This window comes from Hetaerina americana, unplaced genomic scaffold (assembly GCF_022747635.1).
Source record: "Hetaerina americana unplaced genomic scaffold, ioHetAmer1.1.p SCAF_12, whole genome shotgun sequence".
Classification (NCBI taxonomy): domain Eukaryota; kingdom Metazoa; phylum Arthropoda; class Insecta; order Odonata; family Calopterygidae; genus Hetaerina; species Hetaerina americana.
Genome location: NW_027286292.1, coordinates 4,339,534 through 4,366,429, shown reverse-complemented (window position 1 = coordinate 4,366,429; position 26,896 = coordinate 4,339,534). Strand labels below are relative to the sequence as shown.

Below are 26,896 nucleotides of genomic sequence, written 5' to 3'. Positions count from 1 at the left end.
TGCCTGACAGCAGTTCCGTGGGGGATTAGGCTTGAATGTAGAGAGGGCAGTTTTTTACTTGGTATGGGTCACCGGGTCTGACTCCGGCAGTGTTCCGTTACATCCGGGAACCCGTGGTTATTCACCCTCGGGTGACTTCGAGACCAGACCGAGCCGAATGCTGTACTTATCCTTGTGTGTGGTGTGAGTGTGTGCATGACGAGCATTTTCCCGACCCTCTTAAAAAAAAACACACATATATATATATATATATATATATATATATATATATATATATATATATATATATATATATATATATATATACACACACACACACACACACACACACACACACACACACACACACACACACACACACACACACACACACACACACACACACACACATATACACATATGTACATATTCACATATAGACACACATATACACATATATACACACATACATATGCACATATATACACAGACACGTGTTTGTGTGTGTGCTCAGACAATTTCAGAAAAAATGTCTTGTATCTTTGTTAGGTCGGAAACTTTTCAGACCACCCTCGTATGTATGTTTGTTTATGTATGTGTGTGTATGTTTGATGCATTAATTTTGTTTTCCTAATTTAGGTTATAACAAATGAATTATAAATTTTTGTCATGCCTGGTTTACAGATATTAACAACATTGGAAATAGTCATACCCTTAAATTTGCTGTTTTCAATGTTTGGAAATGGGGTGAAAGGAATGAGAGGTGGGAGATTAGAGAAATGCAATGATATATCATCTCATGATTCAGCACATATACCTCGTGCTCCATCATCGTCTTCTCCAAGTCATGCAGCTGACAATGGAAAGAGTCACAACAGCAGTATATGTAAGATATGATTTATCATTTTCTTAATTTTAAGCATAACCCTGGTGTATCTTTAGCCTTAGTAATGAATCTGTTGGAATTCACTATAATGCATACTATATGCATGTAGCACAAAGTGCTTGAAGTAATTGAAAACTATCAAGAACTTGAAAACTCATCTTTTGAGTCTTGTTTTGAATCATAAATTTTTAAACACTTTTCTCTAACCTTCGATTCACCCGATCTTCCATTTATTTATGATAATATTTAAAATATTTATATCTCTGAATTTTCTCCATCAACTCTGCTGAATTTAATTTTCCATGTTTACAAAAAATATTCTAATGCTTAGGGATGGGTCAAATCCAAACCCCCAAATCTAAATCATTTCTTTCGTTGAATCTCAAGTCTTGATTCACCATCGTTCATTTGCTTATTTAATCCTCCTTTCCATTTAATTTGGCATTTGACCTGAATCCAAATTCATATATTTTGTATTCATTAGTAGTTTCTCATTTTCCTCCATTTTTTTACTATGTGAGTAGCTAATTTTACTATGTGAGCAGCTAATTAAATAACAACGGTAACCTTTTGATACAGTTTTAAACAAAATTTTATTAATTGTTAAATTTAAAAGGCAATTACTCACTAATATTCACTTTTATTGTCATGGCACTTGAAACTACGATTCATTATGTGCCACAATCTTCTACACTTGATATTGCATGTACACAATTTCTAAAACTATGTCTTTTGCTCTCTAGTGCTGGAACTTCATTTCTGAAAAGTTATATCTGTATATAATCCTGATCATGAAATTTATCTTTTTGGGCATGATACAATGCATTAGACCTTCAATTGCTTCATTTAAGAATTAATGTCGCGTGGTTGCTAGACGCGGCATCATTGGTGGGAGCGTATCTAGGACCGAGTTAAATAATAGAGAGATGGTTTGGTATACATCTTTATTGAGCCCTTCTTAACTTACGCAAGGGAGGTCAGGCACCGGGGAGTAGGGGCGAACAGTCACTTACGGCGGCTCCGAGAGGGTCGGGACAGCCTTTGATCCTTGGTTCGAAACCCCGTCAACGGGAATGGCGATGTGTCGTAGGAGTCTGCGTGCGGCGGCGGATACTCGAGGGCGCTCGGGCCGACGGCAGGCTCCGGGGACAGGCAAGGGGATGGCGGAAGGAGGGCAGGATAAGGCGGGATATGCGAGGGAGTATCCGGGAGGCGTCTCCAGGGTAGGCAAGGGAGTGTAAGGATGGTCGGGAATGCGACCCGCTGTTCAGAGGAAACGCTCGGAGGAGGTCGGAAGACGACCCGCGCAGAGAGCTGGGAAGGACAGGAGGACGCTCGGAGGAGGTCGGATGACGACCCGCGCAGAGAGCTGGGAAGGACAGGAGGTCGCTCGGAGGAGGTCGGATGACGACCCGCAGCTCAGAGGCGGTCAGGGGGGGAATGCCCCTGTTCCTCGATCACCTCGCCTTATAAGGGGTCGTGGAGGGTCGAAGGTCGCTGCTGACGCGCGCAGGCGACAGCGCGGTCATTGCTCCTTCTAAGGGATGACTAGTGACCAAAGGGGAGGATTTGGCGGTGGGCCTCATCTTATCTGCAGGGATGCAGTCATCCTCAAGGATGACTATGTCCATGCAGATCCCGGTAGTGGGTTTCCGAGAAACCCCACTACATTAATTATGATTAAGCTTTACCAACTCATGTGAATGAGTTTATTTTTTTCAAGTTTTTTGTTTGAAATGAAATTCTAGATGACTAAATGAATATATTTTTAACTTGAAATCTGTTCATATTTATACCTGGAATTGAAGATCTTGAGAGTGACTATTTTAAATTTATTGATGAGAAACTGATTTTCATGATGGCTCTCTTGAGGATGCAGTCATCCTCAAGGATGACTATGTCCATGCAGATCCCGGTAGTGGGTTTCCGAGAAACCCCACTACATCACCCTCGCGGCAAATTAGACCCGGGGGTGGTTGTATGCGAGCTATTCTCTCGAGTGGTCGCCCGCTGCAGTTACACAAATTAAAAAACCGGTGGGTTGCGGTGCCTTCCCCAATAAAAATTACACTTAACCTATAACAATGAATAAAACACACTTTAAAAATAACATGGAGATTGAATTGGTGAAGACATTGAAAGCACTATAAAAACTATGCAGAGCAAGGAAAATAAGGCACTCGAAAATATAGTTCTGAGCGTAGCCCATCAATTGTACACAACGTCTGCCGTACGATTGTCAATAGAACAAGTTTTTTTCTCTTTTTTAACTAAAAAACACTTCGGAGTCACTACGGTGGTGGCTTTAGCAACATAAGGGACCAATGCACTTTTGGAAGTTTGCATCACACCAGGGTGGGGAACAATGGGGTGTCACTGTCGTTCACCGTGATGATGGCGATCTCTTCACTGCTGGTATTCACTGCCTGGGGGGCGTTGACTATTTGAATAGGGTAAACCATGCTGGGAGGGGGAATCTCAGGTGCCGAACCTTCTGCCACAGACGCGCAGTTTCTTCTGCACTTTTTACACAGTAGGCAACCAGCTAAAGCAGAAACACTTGCAAGAACAACTAGGAGAGGCACTGCTGAATACTGTATGACGCGAATTTTCTCATTTATTGGAGAAAACGTTTTGATACTTTTTGCTATTTCTGACAGGGAAACGGCCGGGACTTCATGCGTGTTTACCTTCTTGATTGACAAGATGGTCTGCACTAGTTCATCAGAAAAATGAATTGTTTGAGTGTCGTTAATAAGGGAGGGAAAATCGAGCTCTGGCAGAGGTGCCATAGACACTTTTATGTCGATCGAGAAAGGACTCATGAAGTCATCTAGAGACGCTTTGAGGGAAATGTAGTCGCTCTCCGCCGAACATCCTACCGGCACGTTAAGGCTCCCACGGGCCCGTAGTGTAAGACGAGAGTGTGCGTGCGAACACCAAATGGTGAGAATGGTATTATGGCTTAAGGCGTAATACCACTGGCCGGGTTTTTCGCCTTTGATAAAGACTTCGTAATTAGCATTGAATGTCACAGTTTGATTTCACCAAGGCACTATCATTAAGATATGCTGCGACGTTGCACGAGCTAGAGAGGTTATTGTGGATGGGAAAGGTGGGGGAACAGGCCTCAATATCCGCCTTTTTACACGCACGCCAGTATTCGCGTTGGAGGGGAACAAATTTTTTCTCCTCGTCGGCCACCGCCAAGTAGGGCGAATCCGGCCGCAGAATCACTGCGTGCTTTCCATCTTTACTCATTGAAGGAAAGGGGTGCGCTTCGTAAAGGCGATAAATCGATCCTGGGCGGTACAGCGGTAGGATCACCAGGAGAGTGATACTTTCTCCCCGCCGAATCACGCGCACATCAGCGAACGAGTAGAGAGAGCGGATGTCGCTTCCTTTGTACTGGGCGAAGTCCAGGCCACGGGGTAGATTTGAACGGGCCTTGGCCACCATTTGGTATAATAGGTTGGGGGAGAGGATGGAAGAAGATAGGCGATTTAGCTCGGCCAACGTCACGATTTCGTGAACCCTTGACATTTCGTTCGATAGTTCTGTGAGGTGACGAAACACAGCAAGGTAAACAAGATAAATGGAATTAAAAAGGTCCATATTATGGCGATTTTCATTAAGTAAATTAGTTGTGATAAAATTACTTTGATTTATCCTATTCTGCAACAATTCTAATGATTTAATGGTTTCGGAGAGCATCTTATCGTGCCTTTGTAAGGTGCCAGACATCTGATTTAGGAGAGTGACTTTAGTGTTCGAACGGTTTATTGAATCTTGCGCGACATTGGTTATTTCTGCATGGAGTTTTTTAATTTGATCATTAGTAGCCGTCCCTGCCAGATAATGCAAACCGTATCCCAGGGCGTCAAAAAGTCCTCTATTAGACCGCCCTATATGTTGAAAAATAAGATTTTCGCGCTTCAGCAGTGCCTGTGACAAACTAGAATTTAAATTGATAAGGTATTGCTGTAAAATATGTGTAGTGGACCAGTAAACTTTCGGCGAGGAATCTAGTAATTTAGAACTTAGTGCATGGAACTGTAGTACTTGGCTTCTCACATCCTTCAGTGCTTCTCCCAAACTCTCGGCGTGTAAGTCAATGTTCACCAGCCATTCCCCTTGGGTGAAAACCAGGCGGTGTCTGGGCACAAACAGGATCCCGTCGGCCGGCGAAGTCAGGGTGACTACAAAGAGGATGCAGGCCAGGCTGCTACGTCCGGAGAGGGGCATGGTGACTGAAATAACATATTTGGTTAGTACAAGGCGGTTGTTGAACAAACCATGGCCGGAGTAGTTAGGGGGAAAAGGGTACGTCGCGGTAACGGGGTTAGGGAAAGCTGCAGCTGGAGATTTGCCTTGCGGACGGCGTTCGCAGTTCTTCGCCTCCGATTGTGCTCCCGACGGCCATATCGCCGTGGGTTTACTGCTCCAAGGGTACGTATTGAGGGAGCCGGAAGAGTAGTAAGGGGTAGAAGAGCCTGGGAGGGGTGATAGGTTATAACCCCCATTTGTGTTTCCCGGGCAAGGTGATTTAGGAGTTTCGGATCGATGTCCTTCCCTGGGGTTGAGGGTGTCCCTGCTGATGGAGTTTCTTCACACTCTATTTCGCTCGTCCCGTATCGGGCGTTGTCTTCCGATTCAGCGGCCGCCGCGGTCATCCTGAGATGGCTGCGACATTTTATTATGATAAGATCGCGCCCGGGGGTGGGTGGACGCTCGGGAGTCGCTGGAGGGCTCCAATCCAACTCGGCATGTGGCCTCATAATGATGTCATCATCTTCCAGATCCGAGAGGTCACTTCCGAAGAGGGCCATTTATTTACGCCTTTGCGCCATCGCTGCCGGCTGCTCGACTTCCGGGACTGGCTCGAGAGAGAGGTGGAGTCAAGGTGAAGATGACCTTACAGGGCGAGGTCTTAGGTTATAGTGGTTTGGGAGGAGGGGAGGAGGGAGGTCTTGTTGTGCCGTAGGATTTTCAATGGGTTCGGCTTCTACAAGGGGTTGGGATTTGGGGCTTGACGAGGGTAGTGGGGCGACCGGCGGGAAGATTTCGTCGCCAACAAATGAGGGGAAAGCGTTAGGTTCGGGGTCTGGTGGTAAGGGCAAGAGGTTACGCAGGTGAGCCAGGATGCGCCTTCCGTCCCGCAGATTTTGTATATCGACTGTAACGGGACTTCTTACTTTAATGACTTTATAGGGACCAATCCAACGGGAGGCTAATTTCCTCGCCTGTCCTCGGGACAGGGCGTTATTGCGCAAGAGGACAAGTTGTTCTTCGGACAAGGTAGGAAGCGTTAGTCCTGAATTATATTTTCGGTGCTCTGCCTCTGTATTCCGCTTATTGGACTCAATAGCATGTTCGTGAGCAAACTGTAATCTACGTTGTATTTCATACTCATACGGGGGCTCCTCCGCGTAGGAATTCGGGACCGGAGACAAAACAGTATCCCATGGCATGTTCAACTCTCGCCCGTGTATCAGGTATGCCGGAGTGAACCCAGTCATTCGATGCCGACTATTCCTATACACGAACAATGCGAATCCTAGCTGTTGATCCCAATCGGAGTGATCTTGGGACACATAGTGGGAAATCACAGACGCAAAGGAGTGATGTGCCCGCTCCAAGCGACCGTTTGACGCAGGATTATACGGAGAAGTAAAAATGCTTTGTATTTTTAGTTTCTGACAGACCCTTTTCATCAACTCTGATGTGAAATTCGCACCTCTATCCGTAAGTAAAAATTTAGGAACGCCGTGGCGACAAATAATATTTTCTACGAATATTTCTGCTATTGTTTTGGCCGACTGATCAGGTATTGCGAAGGCTTCAGGATACCTTGTGAAATAATCTTAGCAGGTGAGGATATACCTGTTCCCTCGGGAAGATAGGGGTAACGGGCCGACAATATCTAAAGCTAACTTTTCAATTGGGTAAGTTGCTTCGACGACAGGCTGAAGGGGAATTTTAATGCCGCCAAATTTCCGCTTTTTGCAATCTAAACAGCTTTGAACGTACTGAACAGTGTCGGAGTAGCAGCCCTTCCAGTTGAAGTGTCGCTGTACGATTTCCAGCGTTTTCTCGACACCAAGGTGTCCCGAGAGAGGATTGGTGTGGCAACGATTTAGAATGAAGTTCCGCATACTCCTGGGCGCACATGGTGAATTTAGGGTCTAACTCTGTCGGTTGAACCTTGAATAACACGCCTTCCTTATCGTAAAAGTAACTAGGTTCGTGCTGTTTAGCTAACAAATGCAACGGCTCAAGTTCGGGGCAACTCGACTGCTCCTTAGCTATTCTCTCTTTATCCCAAGTGGGTTCGGCCTCTGATTTAAGTGAATTCACCGTGGGAGGAAATCGTGATAGTGCGTCCGCGTGGGCTAGGTTAGCACCAGGTTTATGCGCGACGGTGAAAGTGTACTCGCTCAGTTCCATGATCCATCGTGCGAGTCTAGGTGTCGGTTCCTTAAGGGAAAGGAGCCATTTCAAAGGCTTATGATCGGTGATTAATGTGAATTGTCGTCCGAGGAGATATATTCGAAATTTTTTCACCATCTCTACTACTGCTAGGCATTCAAGCTCCGTAGCCGAGTAAGACGTTTCGGCCTTTCTCAACTGTCGGCTGGCACAAGCAATCGGGTGTTCGCCATCCTCGAACTCTTGGGCTAGAATCCCGCCAAGGGCTATCAATGACGCATCTGTCGTGAGGATAAGGATTCTCCCGAAGTCTGGAAATTTAAGCACAGGCTGCGTTATCAAGCAGAGCCTCAAGTCTTCGAAAGCATTATGTCGTTCCTCGTCCATAACAAATTCGGATCCCTTTTTCACTAGCCGTGTCAGACTGTTAGACCTCATTGCAAAATTAGGTATGAACCGCCGGTAATAACTTACTAAACCGAGAAAGGATTGCACGGCCTTTACGCCCTCTGGAGTCGGAAAGTTCTTAATAGAAGTTATCTTCTCCTCGTCCGGTTTTATCCCATCGGCCGTAACAAGATGTCCTAAAAATTTAACCTTTTTTTGGAAGAAATGGCATTTTTGCGGTTTCAATTTTAACTTGGTGCTTCTTAGTCGCGAAAAAACTTCGCGAAGTCCTGCTAGGTGTTCTGGAAGAGTCGGATCGTATCGAAGGATATCATCTAAATAACACACACAGCCGAGATGAAGTAATCCGTCTAAAACCGTTGACATTAAGCGCATGAACGTGGAGGGAGCGTTCGCTAAACCAAAAGCCATCCGATTACAGTGAAAATGACCATCTAATGTACTGAACCCCGTATATTCTTTACTATTGTCATCCATTTCTATTTGCCAGTATCCACTGCACAGGTCCATTGTCGAGAAGTATCGCGAACCACCTAGTTCATCTAGTATCTCTTCTATATTAGGCATGGGGAATACTTCCTTTTTCGTCACGTTATTTAGGGCGCGATAGTCAATGCACGGACGGTATTGAATAGTCTCGCCGTTCGAGGATTTTTTTCTGACTAATATAATTGGTGCTGCCCAAGGGCTTGTTGATGGCGATATCACTCCTGCCTCTAACATCTCCTTTATCGCCTGATCAAGAAACTTTCTCTGGGAAAAGGGGACGCGATACGGTTTTTTGATTGGTTTGGCGTCGCCAACGTCTATCGTATGTCGGACTGCGTTAGTAAATCCTAAGGAAGCATTTTCTTGTGCAAATATGTCCGAAAATTCAATAATTAAATCTTTTAAGTGTGGCAGTGCTTCCTGTGGCACGTCCTCAAAGTTAAAGAGGAGCAAAATATCCTTTTGCTGCGATACTTCCGGCCACATTTCTCTCTCTTCGTCCGAAACGCTATTGACGACTGAAATTGTACATGCGTCGACCATTTCCACCCTGATTTTAGTATTCTTCTGAACAACTTGCTCATTCCTTTTTTCATTGCAAAATAACACTGGCACCTCTCCGCTGTCGCTCACTCTCGTTAAGACAGGGGCAGTCAGTACATTCCCATGGTCCCATTCTATCAACACTTCCTTACCGGCTAACTCTTTTTTACACGCGAGACCCAAGGTATAAAAGAGCGGGGGATCCTTACTTTTTCCTTTACGCCCATAAAAACATCCCTCATTTTCTCTTTTCCACTCTCTTCCTCTCTTTGAGACTCCGTGTCCCTAAACGAGCCTACGTTTTCCACTTTTCGAGGCTGTAAAAGCTTGCCTATACCCTCACTTTCACCGTGGCTGACCCGCAAGAGATCATCGGATTCATCTAGGTTCGGGAGGCCCTTCAAGTTAGGGGATGCATCAGAGATATGCACCAGCGTCTCCGCGTCCTCATCCTTGACAAGTCCGAGCCCATCGCACGCCAGCAAATCGACCTCCTTGCTATTCCTCACGAAGTCATTCAAGTTATGAACCGCAGTATCGAACCGCGTAGGCCTCTCGACCACTTCGTTTGGTGATAGCTCGGGGTCATCAAAAGAGATTAAATCCACTCCGCGACTCTCGCTGCCTTTGGGCTCTAAGGGCAACCTATGGTCTGCTCCAACCGTCATCGTGCTATTTTCCAAGGAGATTTTACTTCCGTATTTTTTCATAAAGTCTAAGCCGAGAATACCCTCGTAGGGCGTATCGCCTAGATTTATTATCAACGTATCATGGGGGTAAATGCGAGTATCCATGCAAAATGGTATGTTACTCTGACCCTTACTGGGCAGGGCGTGACCTGATGCGCTTCTCACTACGTGGTTATACGGGGAGATGCCTAATTTGCCAAAGGGAAAGATTTTCTCATGTATGATCGTGACGGCAGCGCCCGTGTCCACAAGGAATCTACGCTTTTCACCCATAATTTCAACATTAACCGTCATTCCCTTTGCCGGTGTGACAGCTAAGATGTGTTCTTCCCCGACCTCTCGGTCGGGGACCCTCCATTTCCCGAGTCCGTATTCATGTCGCGCCGCCGACAATCAATTGGTCGGTAGCCAACTTCCGTACAAATCCCACAGCATGACAAGGGGCAGTTACTTGACAGGTGGCCTTCTGTACCACAATTAAAACATCTTCGAGGCCTAGAGCGACAGTCGCGAGAAATGTGTCCCGTTCGTCCGCATGAAAAGCATTTTTCTGGATTTACTGCGCCCGTTCTTGCATTTGGCCGCCTCGGGCCGTTATTTTGATTTGCCTCGCTGAACTGCATACGCGTAGAACTGACATTCTGGGGGTAGTGAACGATTTGCTTGTTCTGCACCGCGTTAACACAGCTACATGGTGTGGAATGATGAGGGAAGCCGCTTTCCTGCATCGTGACCGGGGATTCCATAGGCGAACGCCACGGCTGCGCGAGATTCATTTGCTGGGAGGAAATGAGGGCTGTCCTACTGGAATAATTTCGCACATTCGATTCCTCCTCTAGCGCGAGTTCTTCCGCTTCTAACAGGCTCTTTGGGTCACGAACTAGCACGAAACGGCCAATTTCTTCCCTTAGCCCCAAAAGAAACTGCGTTAGCATCCTGTTCTCCATCATTACTTTGACCACCTCTGAGGTTGAATCTCTCATAGTTTCTCGCAGTTGGCGCCCAATTTTCCTTAGCCTTGTGGAGTAGGCCGTTACCGGCTGGAGGGGGGACTGAACGCAAGCGGAGAACATACGCTCTAACGATAGGGGGGAGATACGAGTCGCGAATCTACGACGCAGGCTGCTAGAGAAACACTCGTAGCTCTCTAGAATGTGTGGGTTAGCGAACGCATATTCTGCGGCGGGCCCATGGAGTCGCAGGCGGGCTATACCAAGGGTCTGAGTCTCGTTCCAGGAACTGAGATGACTAGTTATTTTTATGCACTCTAAGAACTGATGAACTGAAACCTCGTCATCTCCGCTAAAATTTGGAATCAAATAAATATGGCTCCCCAAAGCATTCGGTTTAGATGCATTCGTCACTTCGGAAGACGTTGACCCTCCCGGGGTAGTACTAAACACAAACGAGTCAAAATCAATTAAATCGGTGGAACGAGGGGGGAGAGAGTGAACGGGAAAAGGCCTCTGCGAAGGGCTACCAGTCCAAGCCATGGTGACCAGAAAAATAAATGGCACAAAAAGATACTGGAATGGGGTTGTAAGAGACGGAGATGATTTCCGTTAAAAATTACAAAAAATGGGAAAGGGGAAAGAAATATACATATATCTAGGCACCCAGCGCGATTTTATCCAACAAAGCATCTTTCCCTAATCTGATAGATTAGCTCAACAACGGGCGTTAGTAACTTCAGGCTACTATAACCAAACCATTCTCTTACTTGACTTCAAAGCTTTAGTGGCAACCAAAAAATCTATGCGGCACCCCACACCTGACACCAGTATAATGTCGCGTGGTTGCTAGACGCGGCATCATTGGTGGGAGCGTATCTAGGACCGAGTTAAATAATAGAGAGATGGTTTGGTATACATCTTTATTGAGCCCTTCTTAACTTACGCAAGGGAGGTCAGGCACCGGGGAGTAGGGGCGAACAGTCACTTACGGCGTCTCCGAGAGGGTCGGGACAGCCTTTGATCCTTGGTTCGAAACCCCGTCAACGGGAATGGCGATGTGTCGTAGGAGTCTGCGTGCGGCGGCGGATACTCGAGGGCGCTCGGGCCGACGGCAGGCTCCGGGGACAGGCAAGGGGATGGCGGAAGGAGAGCAGGATAAGGCGGGATATGCGAGGGAGTATCCGGGAGGCGTCTCCAGGGTAGGCAAGGGAGTGTAAGGATGGTCGGGAATGCGACCCGCTGTTCAGAGGAAACGCTCGGAGGAGGTCGGAAGACGACCCGCGCAGAGAGCTGGGAAGGACAGGAGGACGCTCGGAGGAGGTCGGATGACGACCCGCGCAGAGAGCTGGGAAGGACAGGACGACGCTCGGAGGAGGTCGGATGGCGACCCGCCCTGAGAGCTGGGAAGGACAGGAGGTCGCTCGGAGGAGGTCGGATGACGACCCGCGCTGAGAGCTGGGAAGGACAGGAGGTCGCTCGGAGGAGGTCGGATGACGACCCGCAGCTCAGAGGCGGTCAGGGGGGGAATGCCCCTGTTCCTCGATCACCTCGCCTTATAAGGGGTCGTGGAGGGTCGAAGGTCGCTGCTGACGCGCGCAGGCGACAGCGCGGTCATTGCTCCTTCTAAGGGATGACTAGTGACCAAAGGGGAGGATTTGGCGGTGGGCCTCATCTTATCTGCAGGGATGCAGTCATCCTCAAGGATGACTATGTCCATGCAGATCCCGGTAGTGGGTTTCCGAGAAACCCCACTACATTAATTATGATTAAGCTTTACCAACTCATGTGAATGAGTTTATTTTTTTCAAGTTTTATGTTTGAAATGAAATTCTAGATGACTAAATGAATATATTTTTAACTTGAAATCTGTTCATATTTATACCTGGAATTGAAGATCTTGAGAGTGACTATTTTAAATTTTTTGATGAGAAACTGATTTTCATGATGGCTCTCAAATCGGTTCTTTGCTCTCTAGCTACTTGTGATTCAAATATTTTCAGCTCCTGTGGTGGAGGATTCAGGAGGCCAGGCATCACCCCTGTCCGAAGATGAAGAGGGTGGTGGGTCACCTTCAGGGGGTCAAGGCCATCACCACCGTTCCCCACCTCAAGTAGAAACTGATGCTGAACTTAATCTTCCTTGTTGTATTTTCATGCTGGATATTCTACTTCGTCAGGTTTGTTGAAGGATGAGGAGTAAGAGAGAGGAATATGGTTAATTATTACTTACAGGCTGAATGTGCATAGCAAAAATTTATCATTGATTTTATTGTGTTATTGTAATTATACATAAGTTGTGGGTAAAAGATTACAGTATGTAAAATGTATGTGTTTGGACACACATTAGTGTGTAATTGGCTTACAGCCGTTAAATTATCTGAAATGTTGCATAGAAACATGTGGATTTTCAATATTTTGAGAAACACATAAAATCTGTGATACACTAGGAGGTACAAATAATACTCAAATTGGGGAATATCATGAATTGTGAGCAGTGTTTATTTGCATTATGGTAAAACATATATTAAAGTTGGACGATCTTTTCTAATCAGGCGATTGGTGGCAATTTATGTACAACAGTTTATAATAGGTAATGGCTATCATCTAATTGAATTTCAGAAGGGAAGAAGTAATTGTGACTCATCGTAGCATTAGCCATCTATGTACTCGTAACTATCCACCCTGGGAAATGATCAACCAATACCACTGCACATAAACATTGTCACAACATTCTTACTGTAAGGTAACTTCTGTCAGGCTGTTGAAAATATAACCAATGTGCAAAAAACATAATATTCATTGGGTGTTCAAATAGTTCCAGGACTGCCATCATGACAAACGTAGAGGTGTCACGATCACTGCAGAAGAAATTAAATTATGAAGAAACTACTTAAGGTAATACTGAGACCTAGTTGCATTCGATTCAGTCAGGTTCTACCCTGTTAGCTGTCATTTGAGTAATGTGTTTCAGCATGTCATTGTATCAGTATGGAGCAACAAACAAACATAAAATTTGTTTCAAATTGGGCAAATTGATCACAGAAACGTATGAAATGATTGAGACTGTGTATGGTGATGATGCACTGGGCTGTTTGTGAGTGTTGGAGTGGTTTGCATGGTTCAGGGATGGGAGAGGTTCAATGGAAGATGATAAGAGATCAGGTCATGTTCTAAATCAAAGACGAAAATAATGCTAATTGCCTTTTTCAACAGTTAGGGCATCAGCCACAGAGCAATTTTTCGTCAAGGTTCCAATGCTACTGGGACATTCTACAGAGATGTTTTGGATCAACTTTTGAAATGAATGTGGAATGTGAGGCCAGAATTGTTAGACAGTCATGGGAAGTGGTTTCGGCATGACAATGCACTGGCTCACGAGTCCATTATTGTAAGGGAGTTTTTAACAAAACAACAAGTTGTCAGCATCAACCATCCTCTGTACTTTACTGATTTGTCCCCCCAGACTATTTTTTGTTTCTTGAAACTAAAATTGAAGTTGAAGGTTCAGCGATACACTTCAGTAGAGTCGATTGAAACGGCGGTGACAAAGCAATTGAACAGTATTCTAGTTCAGGCATTCCAGAAGGCAGTGATAGACCTGAAGATTCATGCTAGGCAGTTTCATTATTTTTTTTTGATCTATGCATGTCCAGTTCTGGAACTTTGGAATACATGGTGTGTATGGTGATTCAACAGAAATAATCATTCTAAAATTTAGGAGGTACCAGATTTTCTGATGCTCTTAAAGTTTTTGTATTTTTATAAATACTCATCTATAATGTGTTCTAATAGTATTTCATTCTATGAATTAGAAATCTATGCTCAGGAAAACATTATTTAAAAATGCAATCTAAACTGAAAATATTGAACCAGGCTCAAAATAGGAAAATCCTATGGCCCCATGATTGGACAGTAAACTGTTATATCATTGCATCTGTCCATTAAAACTTGGTGACTTTACCAGAAACGTTTGTAATTCAATGTTGTCTATGAAGGAAGCATCTGCTACCATGAGTTATTATTATTTGTTAATCTACCAGTTAACGTAGTTTGGATGGACGCAACCACCCAATATTTCATTTCTCCTAATAAAACACAACCAAATATTCTACTCTACAACAGGCCACTCTTTATCTCTATATACTTCCTTAATCCCTACTCAAAATATCTGTCATCAATTTCCTCCTTGTGAAAGCCTCTTTGCCTAGTGCAATTCTTCTCCTTAAGTCCCTTCTACTTTGACCATGTTGATCCAAAACACTTCCAAGATACGTAAACTGTTCTACCTGCTCTAGTTTTTGCCCTCCTATTTTAATGTTTAGCTTAGCCTTTTTCTTTCTAGAAAATCACATAACCTTTGTTTTATTAATATTGATTTTCATCCCATTACTCTCGCACTGAATTTCATATTCACTCCGCAATGCTTGCAGCCCCTTGGCTGACTGACAAATTAAAGCTTGGCCATCAGTAAATTTAATTGATTTTACAAATTTCTTGCTGACTTTCATTCCTATCTCCAGTTCTTCCCATGCCTCTTTAATCATTTCCTCCACATATACGTTGAACAGCACCGGTGACAATGAACAACCCCACCTTACACTTTTTTTAACTCTGCCCATCCATACTCTCCGTTCCCCACTCACACCTGAGCAGTCTGAGACATGTATAAATTGCCGATTAGCTTCTTGTCCCTCCAATCTATTTCTATTTTCTGCAATTCACTCATTAGTCTTCCCCAGTTCATTCTATCAAATGCCTTTTTGAAATCTACAAAACAGGCAAATACGTCCTGATTGTATTCTATATTCCTCTCGATTAGTAATCTCATTACTGCAATGACATTACGAGTACCTCTCCCCTTCTTAAACCCAAACTGATCATCCCCTAAGTAATCATTTGCCCTACTCTCCATTCTTTTGCTGATGATCCTGAGAACAAATTTAGCTGTGAGGGAAATCAAACTTATTGTTCTGTAGTCCTCACATGATGTAGCTTTTTCAGAATAGGAACTAACACTGATCTCACAAAGTCTTTCAGCCAGATTCCTTCCTCATAGATAATATGAAACAGTCCATATACTCTTTCTACCACATTTTCCTAAACCATTTAGTAGTTCTGAAGGAATGTTGTCTATCCCCACAGCCTTATTTCATTTCATCTCTCTTGATGCCCTTTCTATTTCATCATTGAGTAAGCCTGGACCTAAACCATCTTCATGTATGTCATACTATTCTCTATATATATCTAACCTTGAAGACCTAAGTTCTTTACCATGCAGTCCTTCTATATCCCTCCCATCATACTCTATATTCCTGCCGTCTCTTTTGGATCTTTTCTGTGTCAACTATTATCTTACCTGACTTATCTCTTACTGTTAGCATAGATCTTCCCTTCTTACATCACAATAGTGTTTTAGCCTTTTTTTATAGTGCACCAATTTCACCCTTCCTTTGCAAACTTTCCATATCCTCGCTCTGTGTGTTCCACCATGCTACTTTTGCTCTATTTTTTATCCGTCTCAAATTATTATTAAGTCTTTGTACTTCCTTCTGCCTAATTCCATGATTATATACTTCCATTTCCTTCTTTCATCTATCTGTCTTATCATCTCCTCTGTGATCCATGGTTTCCCATTAACATTTGCTATTGTTTCTTTTGTGCCTTTCGATATCTCTTTTTTGATATATTCCCATTTTTCTTCCATAGTACTCAGCTCTTTTCCTTCACTCATGATTTTCTCTACAGCCTGCTGATTAATCTTCCGTATCAATGCAGTTAATGCTTCTACATTCCATTTGCTAACTCCCTGCCCCTGCCTTATCCTTTTGAAACAAACACTAAACTTCATAACAACTAAATTGTGGTGAGAGTCTGAATGTGCTCTGGGGAAGCTTTGCGAAGCAATCACACTGTTCCTAAATCTATGCCTCACCATAATATAGTTTGATACTTTTCTGAGTCACCTGGCATTTTCCTTGTACACCCATGTCTGTAGTGGTGTCTAAACCAAGTTTTGGTGATGACTAACCCGTCTCCTGCAGAATCCAACTGGTTTTTCTCTGCGGTCATTCCTCATACCTAAACCATATTCCTTCTCCTTATCATCATGTCTTTCTTTGCCTACAGTCAAATTCCAATCTCCCATCACTATCAAATGTTTCCTTGCCGGAGCAAATGCAATTATGTCTTCTAACTGATCGTATACCCTATCGACGTCTTCCCCCTGATGATTGCTTGGTGGCATGTATACCTGATCAATGATCAAGTTTGTCAGTTCTTTTATCTCTACGAGCAATATTCTATCTGTTACTTGCTCTATGTTGACTACAGTTCTTCCTTCCTTTTTATTCAATAGTATGGCAATCCCTCACTGGCTCTCATCCTCTCTGCTGTATATTATTCTTTAACTATCCCTCCAGTAATCCACAATCTCCTTCCATCTCATCTTGCTTAGACTTAAAATATCTATATTTCCTCCTTCTATCTCCCGCTTTATATTCTCTAACTCTCCTGTCCTCTACATTGACCTAAAATTTCAAGTTCCTCTTCTTACTATTTCGGTCTTATTATTCTGTGTCTTCTGTGCTGCTGCTGTTGCTCTCTGTTTGGCTTTGCAAAGCTTTCATGAGATGAAGACTGTGGAAGCCTTGCCTCTCCTGCTACCAGATATGACTGGCAGGACTTGGCGCATTGTGCCAAGTTCCACAGTGGCCAGGACTCATTTTCTCTTTACTGTCCATCATAAAAATCATGGGATTAATGATTGAGGTGGTTTCCCATTGCCTTCTTCAATAGTATTTTTAGAGCAACAACATTAATCAATGGCCATCCCACTGGGGTCAGAAGCCTTTGCAGCCACCTCACAGAGGAACAGATGCTGCATGGGCTACTTTTCATTTGACTCCTAACCTTTGACGTATCTGGCATGAGTGACCCTACCCGGAGCAATTATCATTACTACCATCATCACCGCTGGAGGGATCATTGGAAGACAAACACCGAAGAGGTGGGAAAGGCGGAATCAAGCAGATCACAAGTGCAAAAATATTTCCTTGACTAGAATGCCAGATTTTTCAACTTGCGAGTCGATGCTCTAACCATTTGAGCTATTGAGGAAACGTAATTTACACTGGAATCTGCGGGGGGTTTATGCAACCAAGTGCCCTGATTCTTTGGCTAGGAGATGGCATTAGGGAGCTGTTTCACCCACCAAAGGAGAAGGGGATGACAGAAGAGGAAAGGACAGTAAGTAAAGCAAACATACGACGTCATAAAGGATAGGAAAAGTGCGTTTTGTGGCATGCATAGCCAGAAGTAGGAGACAAGCCTCATTGGCCAAATTCTAACACAAAAACCCAACATATGGTGAAAAAATATATATTTCACTGCAAGTTCTTAATTGGTTAGAATCCCACCTAGAATATTACAATTTTGTTGAAGTAAATTTGAAATATTCAGGCATGGTATGGTAGAATAAGAACATAAAACATGACCATATAATGACAATTTTCCAATTAACTGCTAAATTTTTGTATTAAATTTCTCAAGTTGAAAGTTGCTATTATATGTTCATTCATTTCCTTGCTATGTATTTTTGTGGAATGAGCTCTTACATGCCAATATGACAAGCCTTTGGAAGCTAAAACATGATAATGAGCAAAGGGTTTTTCAAATTATATGCTGTTTATATCATGCTTGCTGGTGGCATCTCATAAGAAGTTCAAGGGGAGAGTGAGCATTTGGCATTGTGAACGGTCTGTGTAGCTCATCTCATTTTGTGGGGGATCGCAATGGTGCAGTGGCTAACGTACTCGCTTCCCACTTTGAGGGCTCCGGATCGAATCCTGGTGGCGACAGATATTTTTCAGTGATGTCCCGGATTCCTACTGAAGGTGCTTGGTGGAGAGCACTTTGAGTTAGTACACCATCCGTTGGATGGGACGTTAAGCCGTGGAGCCCTTGGCCCCTTTTTGTTAAGAGTAGACTAATGCCAACGTTGGATTTCTCTCCACCCTTCATGGACAGTGTAATGAGGATGGAATTCTGAAAGCAGAACAACATATTTCAAGATTCTGAGGAAACCTAAAAGCCAACCATAGTGTTTTTATGGTAGGCAGTGGCAACAGAAATTTTATGCCTTGATAATTTGTGCACAAATATTTTCAAAATGTAAATTTTAATGATGTATTTTCTTGAGGAACATTTATAAATGAACCTTATGCTTGAGAGGTCATGGCTTTTTTTGTGAATGTATTTTGATTTATCTGTGCTAAATCACAAATTCATATGATTTTGCCTGAATACTTCTCTTTACTCAAGTTATATGGCATTTCAAATTTTGTGATCGAAATAAATGGGTTTTACTTCCTCCATAGTGGTATAGTTCTCTACAGAGTTAGATACACTGAATAAATATCAGATACGTAGATGGTAGGTTCATGATGACTCTGTTGAAGCCCCTGCAAAATCTGACAGTATTTCTTATTATTATTGGAAATCTATGGCTTAATCTGTTGCTTTTGGATGGGTGCAGACTATACCATGGCACAAAGATAATTCCCTTCTCTCTCCTAGCAGAAGACAGCCTCACATCCAACACTAAATAAGCCCCTCTTCAATGACACGTACTGCATTTCTCCCTTCATTCAATCCAACATGCTTATTTTATTCCTACTCTTTCCTCATTTGTCTGAAATTCTCCCTGCTGTCACAGTCTTCAACATCTCATTGCAGATCAAAATGCTCTACACCCATCTTTCCTGCCTCCTTTGGATTTCTCCCAATTCCTTTCTCTTCCCCCTCCATGACTAGCAATTGCTCATTAGTTTTCCTTCCTGTTCATTTCACCTTCTTCATTCTTCTCCACACCCACATTTCAAAAGCTTCCAATTGATGCCTACATCTTGCTTCATTGGCCATGTTTCTGCACTGTGCAAAACCACACTACAAAAAATAAGTTGATAAACCTTTTCTTAACAGCCTTACTGAACATCCTTGACTTCAATTCTCTTCTCCTTGTTGAAGACTCGTTGCCTAATGCAATTCTTCATCTTATGTCCCTACTGCTTCGACACATATTGTGTCAGGCTTAACTTATAACATAATGGAATTTACACAGCATATTGAAATGAAACTTTTAATTTCGCATGAACTCTATTAAAACACCAACTATGTAGGTTTCAACATTGTATGCAATAATTAGGTGATGTGACCTGATGATGACATTCAACTTGAAACTTTGGTTGTGATTTAATAAAGTTTGGGTGGAATTACAAAGTTGCTTCTTTCATTTTAATGTGCTACTTTTACCATTTTGGTCCAGAACCATTCTGAGATAGGTAAACTGTTCACTTCCTCTAGTTTATGAACTCCTATTTTAATATTTAACTTAGACTGTCTCTTTCTCGAAAACTGCAAAATGTTGTATGAAATATGGACGATAATGCCAACTTATTTACTTCATGGAAATCATCGGAAATCAGGGCGTGCAAGTGAACTAGCCAATCTCACCATGAGGCATTTTCATCATTTGTCTTTTAATCTAATTTTTTGCTGACTGCAATGCATGGATGGAATAAATAATGTGCAATATCTAATTAGTGCATTATTTCTTCTTCCGTGCCTTCACTTTAGATGGAATTGCAGGAGATAGAATGCCACTCTGGAACTGAAACCCCTCTAGCAGAAGATTCATGGCGCCTGCTGAGAAGCATGCTGGCAGTTTCCTGGGTTGGCTCTCATTCTTGTGGCAGAGAATCTAGTCACTACCCAGCAGCTTTTCTTGAAGATAGAACTTTGCAAAATACTCAGGATCAAGCTCCACAGGTATAGTATTTACTGTATTTTTTATAGTCAGAGCATATGTAAAGAAGAAGTATGCAGATTTCTGTTTATGAACCCTTTTACTTCCAAGCCCTTTTCAGTATATATATATTAAAAAATGCTAGCACTCAATGAAAAAAAAATTTAATGCAGTAATCTCTAGATTAACCATGCTAATGGATGCTTAATGAATCATGATTGGTCAAAAAACCTGGATAAATGATATGCATCGAAAATATGGGAGTGAAGCTAACAGATATATACAGAAACTCTTTTTACATTTGGGGGGATTAATTTGGGTTTTTTAGCAATTGAAAGTACAATTTTTTCCATTTTTAACCATTTTACAAGGGTGGAATCTCCTCCCCAATGTATATTCTTATCCCAAAAGTGTATACACTTTTTGTAACAGTCCTGGAATGCTTCTTCCGGAATGCTCATTGGCTCCTCCACCAAATTTTTCTCTACCTCTGCAATGGTGGCTAATCTTTTTCCTTTGAGCTGGGTGTTTAGTTTGGGGAACAGAAAATAGTCACATGGGGCCAGGTCTAGTAAGTAGGGTGGGTGTGGAAGCACAGTGGCCTAAAACTTGTCATGGTGAAAAACCACTTGCGGCTACTCCAAAGTTCAGGCTGTTTTCGCCTGATTCTCTCTCTTAGGTGTTACATAACCCCCAGGTAACTCCGGCGTTGACTATCTGGCCTATAGGTAGGCATTTGTGATGCACAACCTCCATTGTATCAAAAAAACAGCATCACCTTGACATTCTAGCGAACTTGTCAAGCTTTTTTGGGGCAGGGGGGATGTTTCTCCAATCCATTGCGAAGATTACAATTTTTTTCGATGACATTTCCATAAATCCATGACTCATCACCTGTTATGATCCTGGATAAGAAGGTTTCATCCTCTTCACCCCAATCAAACAGTTCATGACAGACTTGAACTCCATGTTGTTTCTAGTCTGCTGTCATTAGGCAATGCACGATTTGGCGGGGACTTGGTGCATCCTCAATTTTTCAGTCAGCATTTCATAGCACAAACCAATTGAGATACTTCTGCAAATTTGCTGACAGTCAGTCAAATGTCGATTTGCATGAATGAGATCATTCACTTTCCCGAACAAGGGGGTCATCAGTCAATTTTGATGGTCCCAGAACACTCTTGCCATCCACCGATTGCTGCCCCTTTATGAACTTATCTGAGCTAATTTCTGCAGATCTGATTTTTCATCGCACTCCACGAACAAGTCTCACATGGCTGCGGCACGAAAAAATAAAAGCATGCAAAATAAAAGTGAAAAATTGATATTACCAAATTAAAGCACCTATGAAAAGGTGAGCACTCAACATACTTATCTCTGTTGCATATGAAATACACTGTTTTCTTCAGTGCTGCTTAGCCCACTAATTTATGATTATAGCACATCTCAGTATCCTTGATCTCAAAATTCATTGATGTGGTATTCAAGTGTTGTGAAAATAAAAGCTTATTTTTCTTTATAATGACTGTAAAACAAAGATGTAGTGACAATAGTTTTTCAAAGCCTAATGTGAAATCGAGATGAGGGTAGACCAGAGGTAGTGTGTCTGCCTGTGGAGCTGAAGTGCTGGTTTGATTCCCTTAAGCGGCAAAAAGTTTTCAGCTTAGAAAAAATTTGTTAATGGATTTTAGAACAATACAAACCATACATTAACAGGAAAAACAGAATAATGGTATTTCTGAATGAGACAACGAGAAAAAAAGTCCTACTAAAAAAAAAGCTGCCCTGAACCCATGGTGAAAGGGAGCAGTTTCACCATTGGGCACTGCTGGCGCGGACCAAGTGGGTCAGCCAGGGATCTGGCGGGAGTGAAGTTCACAGTATCAGCCTCAGTACTGCAATGTGGAAGGCAACAGGAAACCACCACATCATTCTCCTTAGAATATGCAGCCCTGCCTTGCATTCTAATGGGAGTAGCAGCTGCAGTAAACCAATCCTAGGATTGAAATACCGACGATGATGATAAATGTTCAACCATGAAATGTCATCATTGATAAAAATGCATATTCTTGGCTTGATGCAAATAGAAAAAAATCAAGAAATGATGTCTTTAAACTTGTGCACCAAGAATGCATATTCCATCTGTGAAGTGGCGAGGATTTTCTATCTAGCTTTTCTATACCCCATATCTGGAAAGTGACGTAAAGAGTGCATGAAATGGAATTGGTATTGGAAAAGCATTGAATTTGTGGATGAAACAGAAAATGTATGACTTTGGGTCTATGTAGCATAGGCAAAAAGAAAAAATCCACTGAAAAAAAGGACACCAACCTACATCAATTCTGTAATGGTTGTGCAGATTAAATAAAGGGCATTATTTGAAAATATATAAAAATATCTGGAGGGTCTGCATCTTCATCTGCAAACCTCCAGATAATGGATGAAATATGATTATAATGTTTGTTGATTCCTTAAAGACATGTTTGATACATGTATGGAACACGTCATATTGATTGTGAAAATTCCAGACAAACACAATAAAATTGCAATTAGAGTTTGAATAAAAACCATAGTGACTAACATAAAAATCAAAACCAAATCAAAAAGAAAACAGTAAACAGGAGCAGAAACAGTGCATGGAAGAATAAAATTATTGATCAAAATTTAGTTCTGGTTCTGTCATTGTTCATAAGTACAGACAACATCAAATGTAATCAATTAGAAAAAGTTCAAGAACCTTCATTTAAGATTAGATGCACTGTATGTATAAATGTAACAATTTTAAGGCACTTACATGAAGGACTGTTGAGTGATGTACTAACCTGCTTGTCTGTATAGGAGTAGCCGCCTCGGAAAAGATTTATGCCCCAAATACACATTCTGTGACCAGAGATCAGGCTGTAATATTTAAAAATGAATATCTTTGTTGATCATGATATGGAAGTAGGGATATTTGCCATGAATCACCTTTAGTTGTTCAATTTCAGCTGACAAGTCTGTAATTTTTGGAAAATAGATCCTTCAAATGCACAATTTTGTCTTCTTTTATTTCATCCAGGGTTAAGTTCATGACATGCTGATTTGATTGTCTTAGGACTCCTGAAACTACCTTACTTCTGGTCTCTGCTGTTAAAATCGATCAAAAAGAACAGATGTTGTGCATTACACTCGCCCCTCTGTTCATTAATTCATATATTGTATCTCTCCCAACTCGAAGTCTACAGGCAATCAGCCTTAAGTAGTATGAGAGTGTCATAATGGCAGAGAAAATTTGTTGCTTTTAATGCAAATTTTGATAATATCCAAATAATGACAGAAACTTATCATCTCTTAAAAAGTTTAAATGATAATGACGTCTTGGGATCTTAAGAGAGAAGGTTGTCATACAGTATTGCATTTAAACTTCAATTTGTGAATTACACTTCAGATTACGGGAACAAGTCAGCTGATAAATAATTTGGCTCATTGATGATAAATTTTCATTATTATAGGATGAATAAACATTAATGTATGTCTAGCTGCTGATTTTTTAATGTTACAGCCAAATTTCATTTTTATTAATTGTTAGCATCAAAATACTTTCGTCTTTTCTGTCTGGTCCCAGTAGTTTTCATTAATTTTAACCTGAAAAAATTAAGGTGCATCTTATGCACCTTATGTATCTTATGGGCCAGGAACACGGTACTTATCAATGATGGATAAGATAAAGTTCTGTATGGATTCAAGAATTTAAAAAAATGTGCAATTGTTGTCAAATTATGCTCAAATGTTTAATTACTGAAATATGAATTGGGATTAAAAATTATAATGTGAAAAGAAAGATTTAAACTTGGGATCCTAGATTTAATAAAAAATAGTTTTGGCTCTGCTCAAACTTATATTACTCATCCCTAGTAATAAAATAAAATATGCATATGATATTACTAATTTCATGTACCCTCCCTCTACCTTGCAAGTAACAAAGATGATTAGGTTATTCAATCATGATGGAGCATATGATGGTTGTAGACAAGCTACAACATTCGTGAGAAAAATGAAATGTAAATTTGTTTGAATCTACATCTTAAGAAGTGCCCACTGGACATTTATTTTTAAATATCAACTATTAAAAATTAAGGAAGCAGTATCAATTGATTTCATATTGATTAAGAAGAATTATTATTAGAGCAAAATGCTGTGATTTCCATCTTTATCGCATGTTAAAACTCTCCATCATAATTTTTTCTTTAAATTAGTTCATATGTTTTCTTGTATTTTCTATAAAGTAGCACAAATATTTGTTTATATAGTACTTTTTCCCTTGTACTCTTTCTTCTGGTCTTTTTCTCATCTATTCTTTCACCTATAAACCACTGACTCCAGAGTTGGCAATCTGGCTGCATATTTTTCCTGATCTTTTCTAATCAGCATCTAGGGGTAGTCATCCAATTTTGCCAAAATTTTCAGGAAAGCAGTTTCCTGGTTTATTAAGGATGGCTGTATTTTTCCAATGACAACAGCAATACACATATGTAATTTAATTTTCTGATTCTAGGACATTTTTATTTCAGACTCAGCAAAGCAGGAGTACTGGTGTGAAGTTGCAAATATCTGTTGGAGTTGAGGATGAAGCAAATACAGATTGTGTCTTCTGTGAATCAACTGTTGTTTGGCATCAACTGGCATTGCGTCTAGTTCGTTTTCTTACTCCTGAGTTTCCTGCTCATTCCCCAGATGTAAGTCTGCATTGAAATGAATAATATTTTTCTACAAAGGCCACCCTGTTGAGGTTTCCCACAGTAAGTTCATAATTTTACCTTACAAATTAACTCTAAGATAAGTACTATGAAAAACTTACTACAAGAAATTAATTCAAAAGATATGCTTATCATTTTATTATTAGGGAGTAACAATCTTCCCTTATGAAAAAATCCTGTACGATTATTATACAATCTATACAGTTTTTCCTGATTGCAGCATGTACACAAATTTGGCTTTACATAGTTGTATAAAATTATGTACAATATACATTTACATAAAATGTAGTAGTATGCAATAGTATTTGTGCATATTTAGAAATCCATTATTATTGCTAGAGAAAAGAATGTTTATGAAATAAAGACAATGATAAAAGGCTCTTGAAGGCAATCTTAAAGTTTTTCAATTTCAATGGATAAAATGTTGAAATAGGGACTATCTATTAGAATAAATCAGTAATTGTGTAAAGTTATTGAAAACATTTTAATGCAGGAAATTGGTTTTATTATCATAAAGTACCAAAAAAATAGTTTCAGTATCCAGATGTGTATGTTTGAAAAAAATAACAATGTAAATATTTAATTGCTGTAAAATTTACCGTGTAGACGTATGCTATATCCTGCCAAATGTTATTGGGTTTTGTGGGAGGGAATATTGGGACTTAAATCCCTTGTCATGTACAAATTATAATGAGACTTGCTACTAAAGTCTGACCATGCCAAATGGTCTGATTTACTGTAGAATGTTCTGCTGTGTATCAGACATTGGTTCTATATCCATATATTGACTCAAAAATTAAAAATACCATGCACTTTTTCAAACTTCAATTCAAAGAATTAATATGTAACTCATTTATGAGTGCCAAAGAATTCTTGAAAACAGGTTTACCACAGTCAGTCGCCCAAAGTTATTTAATAAGCACCTCTTTCCCTACAAAAAAATTGATAAACACGTACAAAAGTTCTTTGTTCCAATTTACTTAAGCAGTAATTAGTAAGTCACTATCAGATCAATAAAAATACTAAAATTAAGACTCATAACTGAAAGTCAGTTTTCAGTTAGACAAAACAGGAGTCTTCATTTTAGTAATTTTTATTTTTAATAGTGGTTGGGGACAAGTTCATCACAGTCAGTTGTCCAAAGTTATTTTAGTAACTCCATATTCCCTACCAAAAGATTTGATAATAATTTGTTCCAGTATACTTGAGCCGCAACTGGTAATCCACCATCAAATTATTAAAAATACTGAAATGTAGACTCCTAACTGAAGGTACATGTACTTTCAGTTCAAAGCAATATATTTTGAAAACAAAATGGCACATTATACAATAATAGTTGGTCTAAAAATTGTAAATCATGCAAAATAAAAAAGATGAAGAACCTTTGTGGGACAATTCATCTTACTGTCCAACATGGAAATACTAGAATTTAGTAAATATTCATTTAAATTAATACATTTCCTCTATTCTCTGATGATTTTATTAAGTTAATAGAGTGGTCTGAAAAGTTCTTGGCCTGATGATGAAAAGGACAATTAATAGTGCGGTGGCTAATGTATTGGCTTCCTATCCAGAGGGTTCGAATCCTGAAGGTGGCAGATCTTTTTCAGTGGTATCCTGATCCCTACTTGAGGTATTTTGTGGAAAGCACTTAAAGTGATTATGCCGTCGGTTGGATGGGATGTTAAACTGTGGACCTCTTGGCACATTTTGTTAAGAGTAGGCTAATACCAATGCTGGGTTTCTCTCCACCCTTCATCCATTCCCATCCATTCTAATGGCACAAATGGCCTCAGCTGTCGGTCGCCTCCCTCAAAAAAAGCTACTACTACTAGACAATTTATGTTTTCAAAAAAGTTTTATTTTTCTACATAATCGCCTTTAATATTAATACAATTCTTCCAGCGGTGTTCCAGTGCCATTATCCTGTCTCTGTAGTGTTCTGCCGGAAGTGCTGCTCAGTACTTGTCTACACCGCAATTG

At 41.2% G+C, this 26,896-nt stretch overlaps 1 protein-coding gene across 1 annotated transcript in view; it reads left to right on the top strand.

Annotated features, from left to right (window-relative positions):
• unc79 (UNC-79 domain-containing protein) overlaps positions 1-26,896 on the top strand; it is a 197,243-nt gene that overhangs the window by 36,124 nt on the left and 134,223 nt on the right. Inside the window, exons 14-17 of the mRNA XM_071582616.1 lie at positions 664-865; positions 12,377-12,552; positions 20,009-20,200; positions 24,728-24,892. Of these exons, the coding sequence (XP_071438717.1) occupies positions 664-865; positions 12,377-12,552; positions 20,009-20,200; positions 24,728-24,892 (735 nt within the window). The remainder of the gene's footprint in view (positions 1-663; positions 866-12,376; positions 12,553-20,008; positions 20,201-24,727; positions 24,893-26,896) is intronic.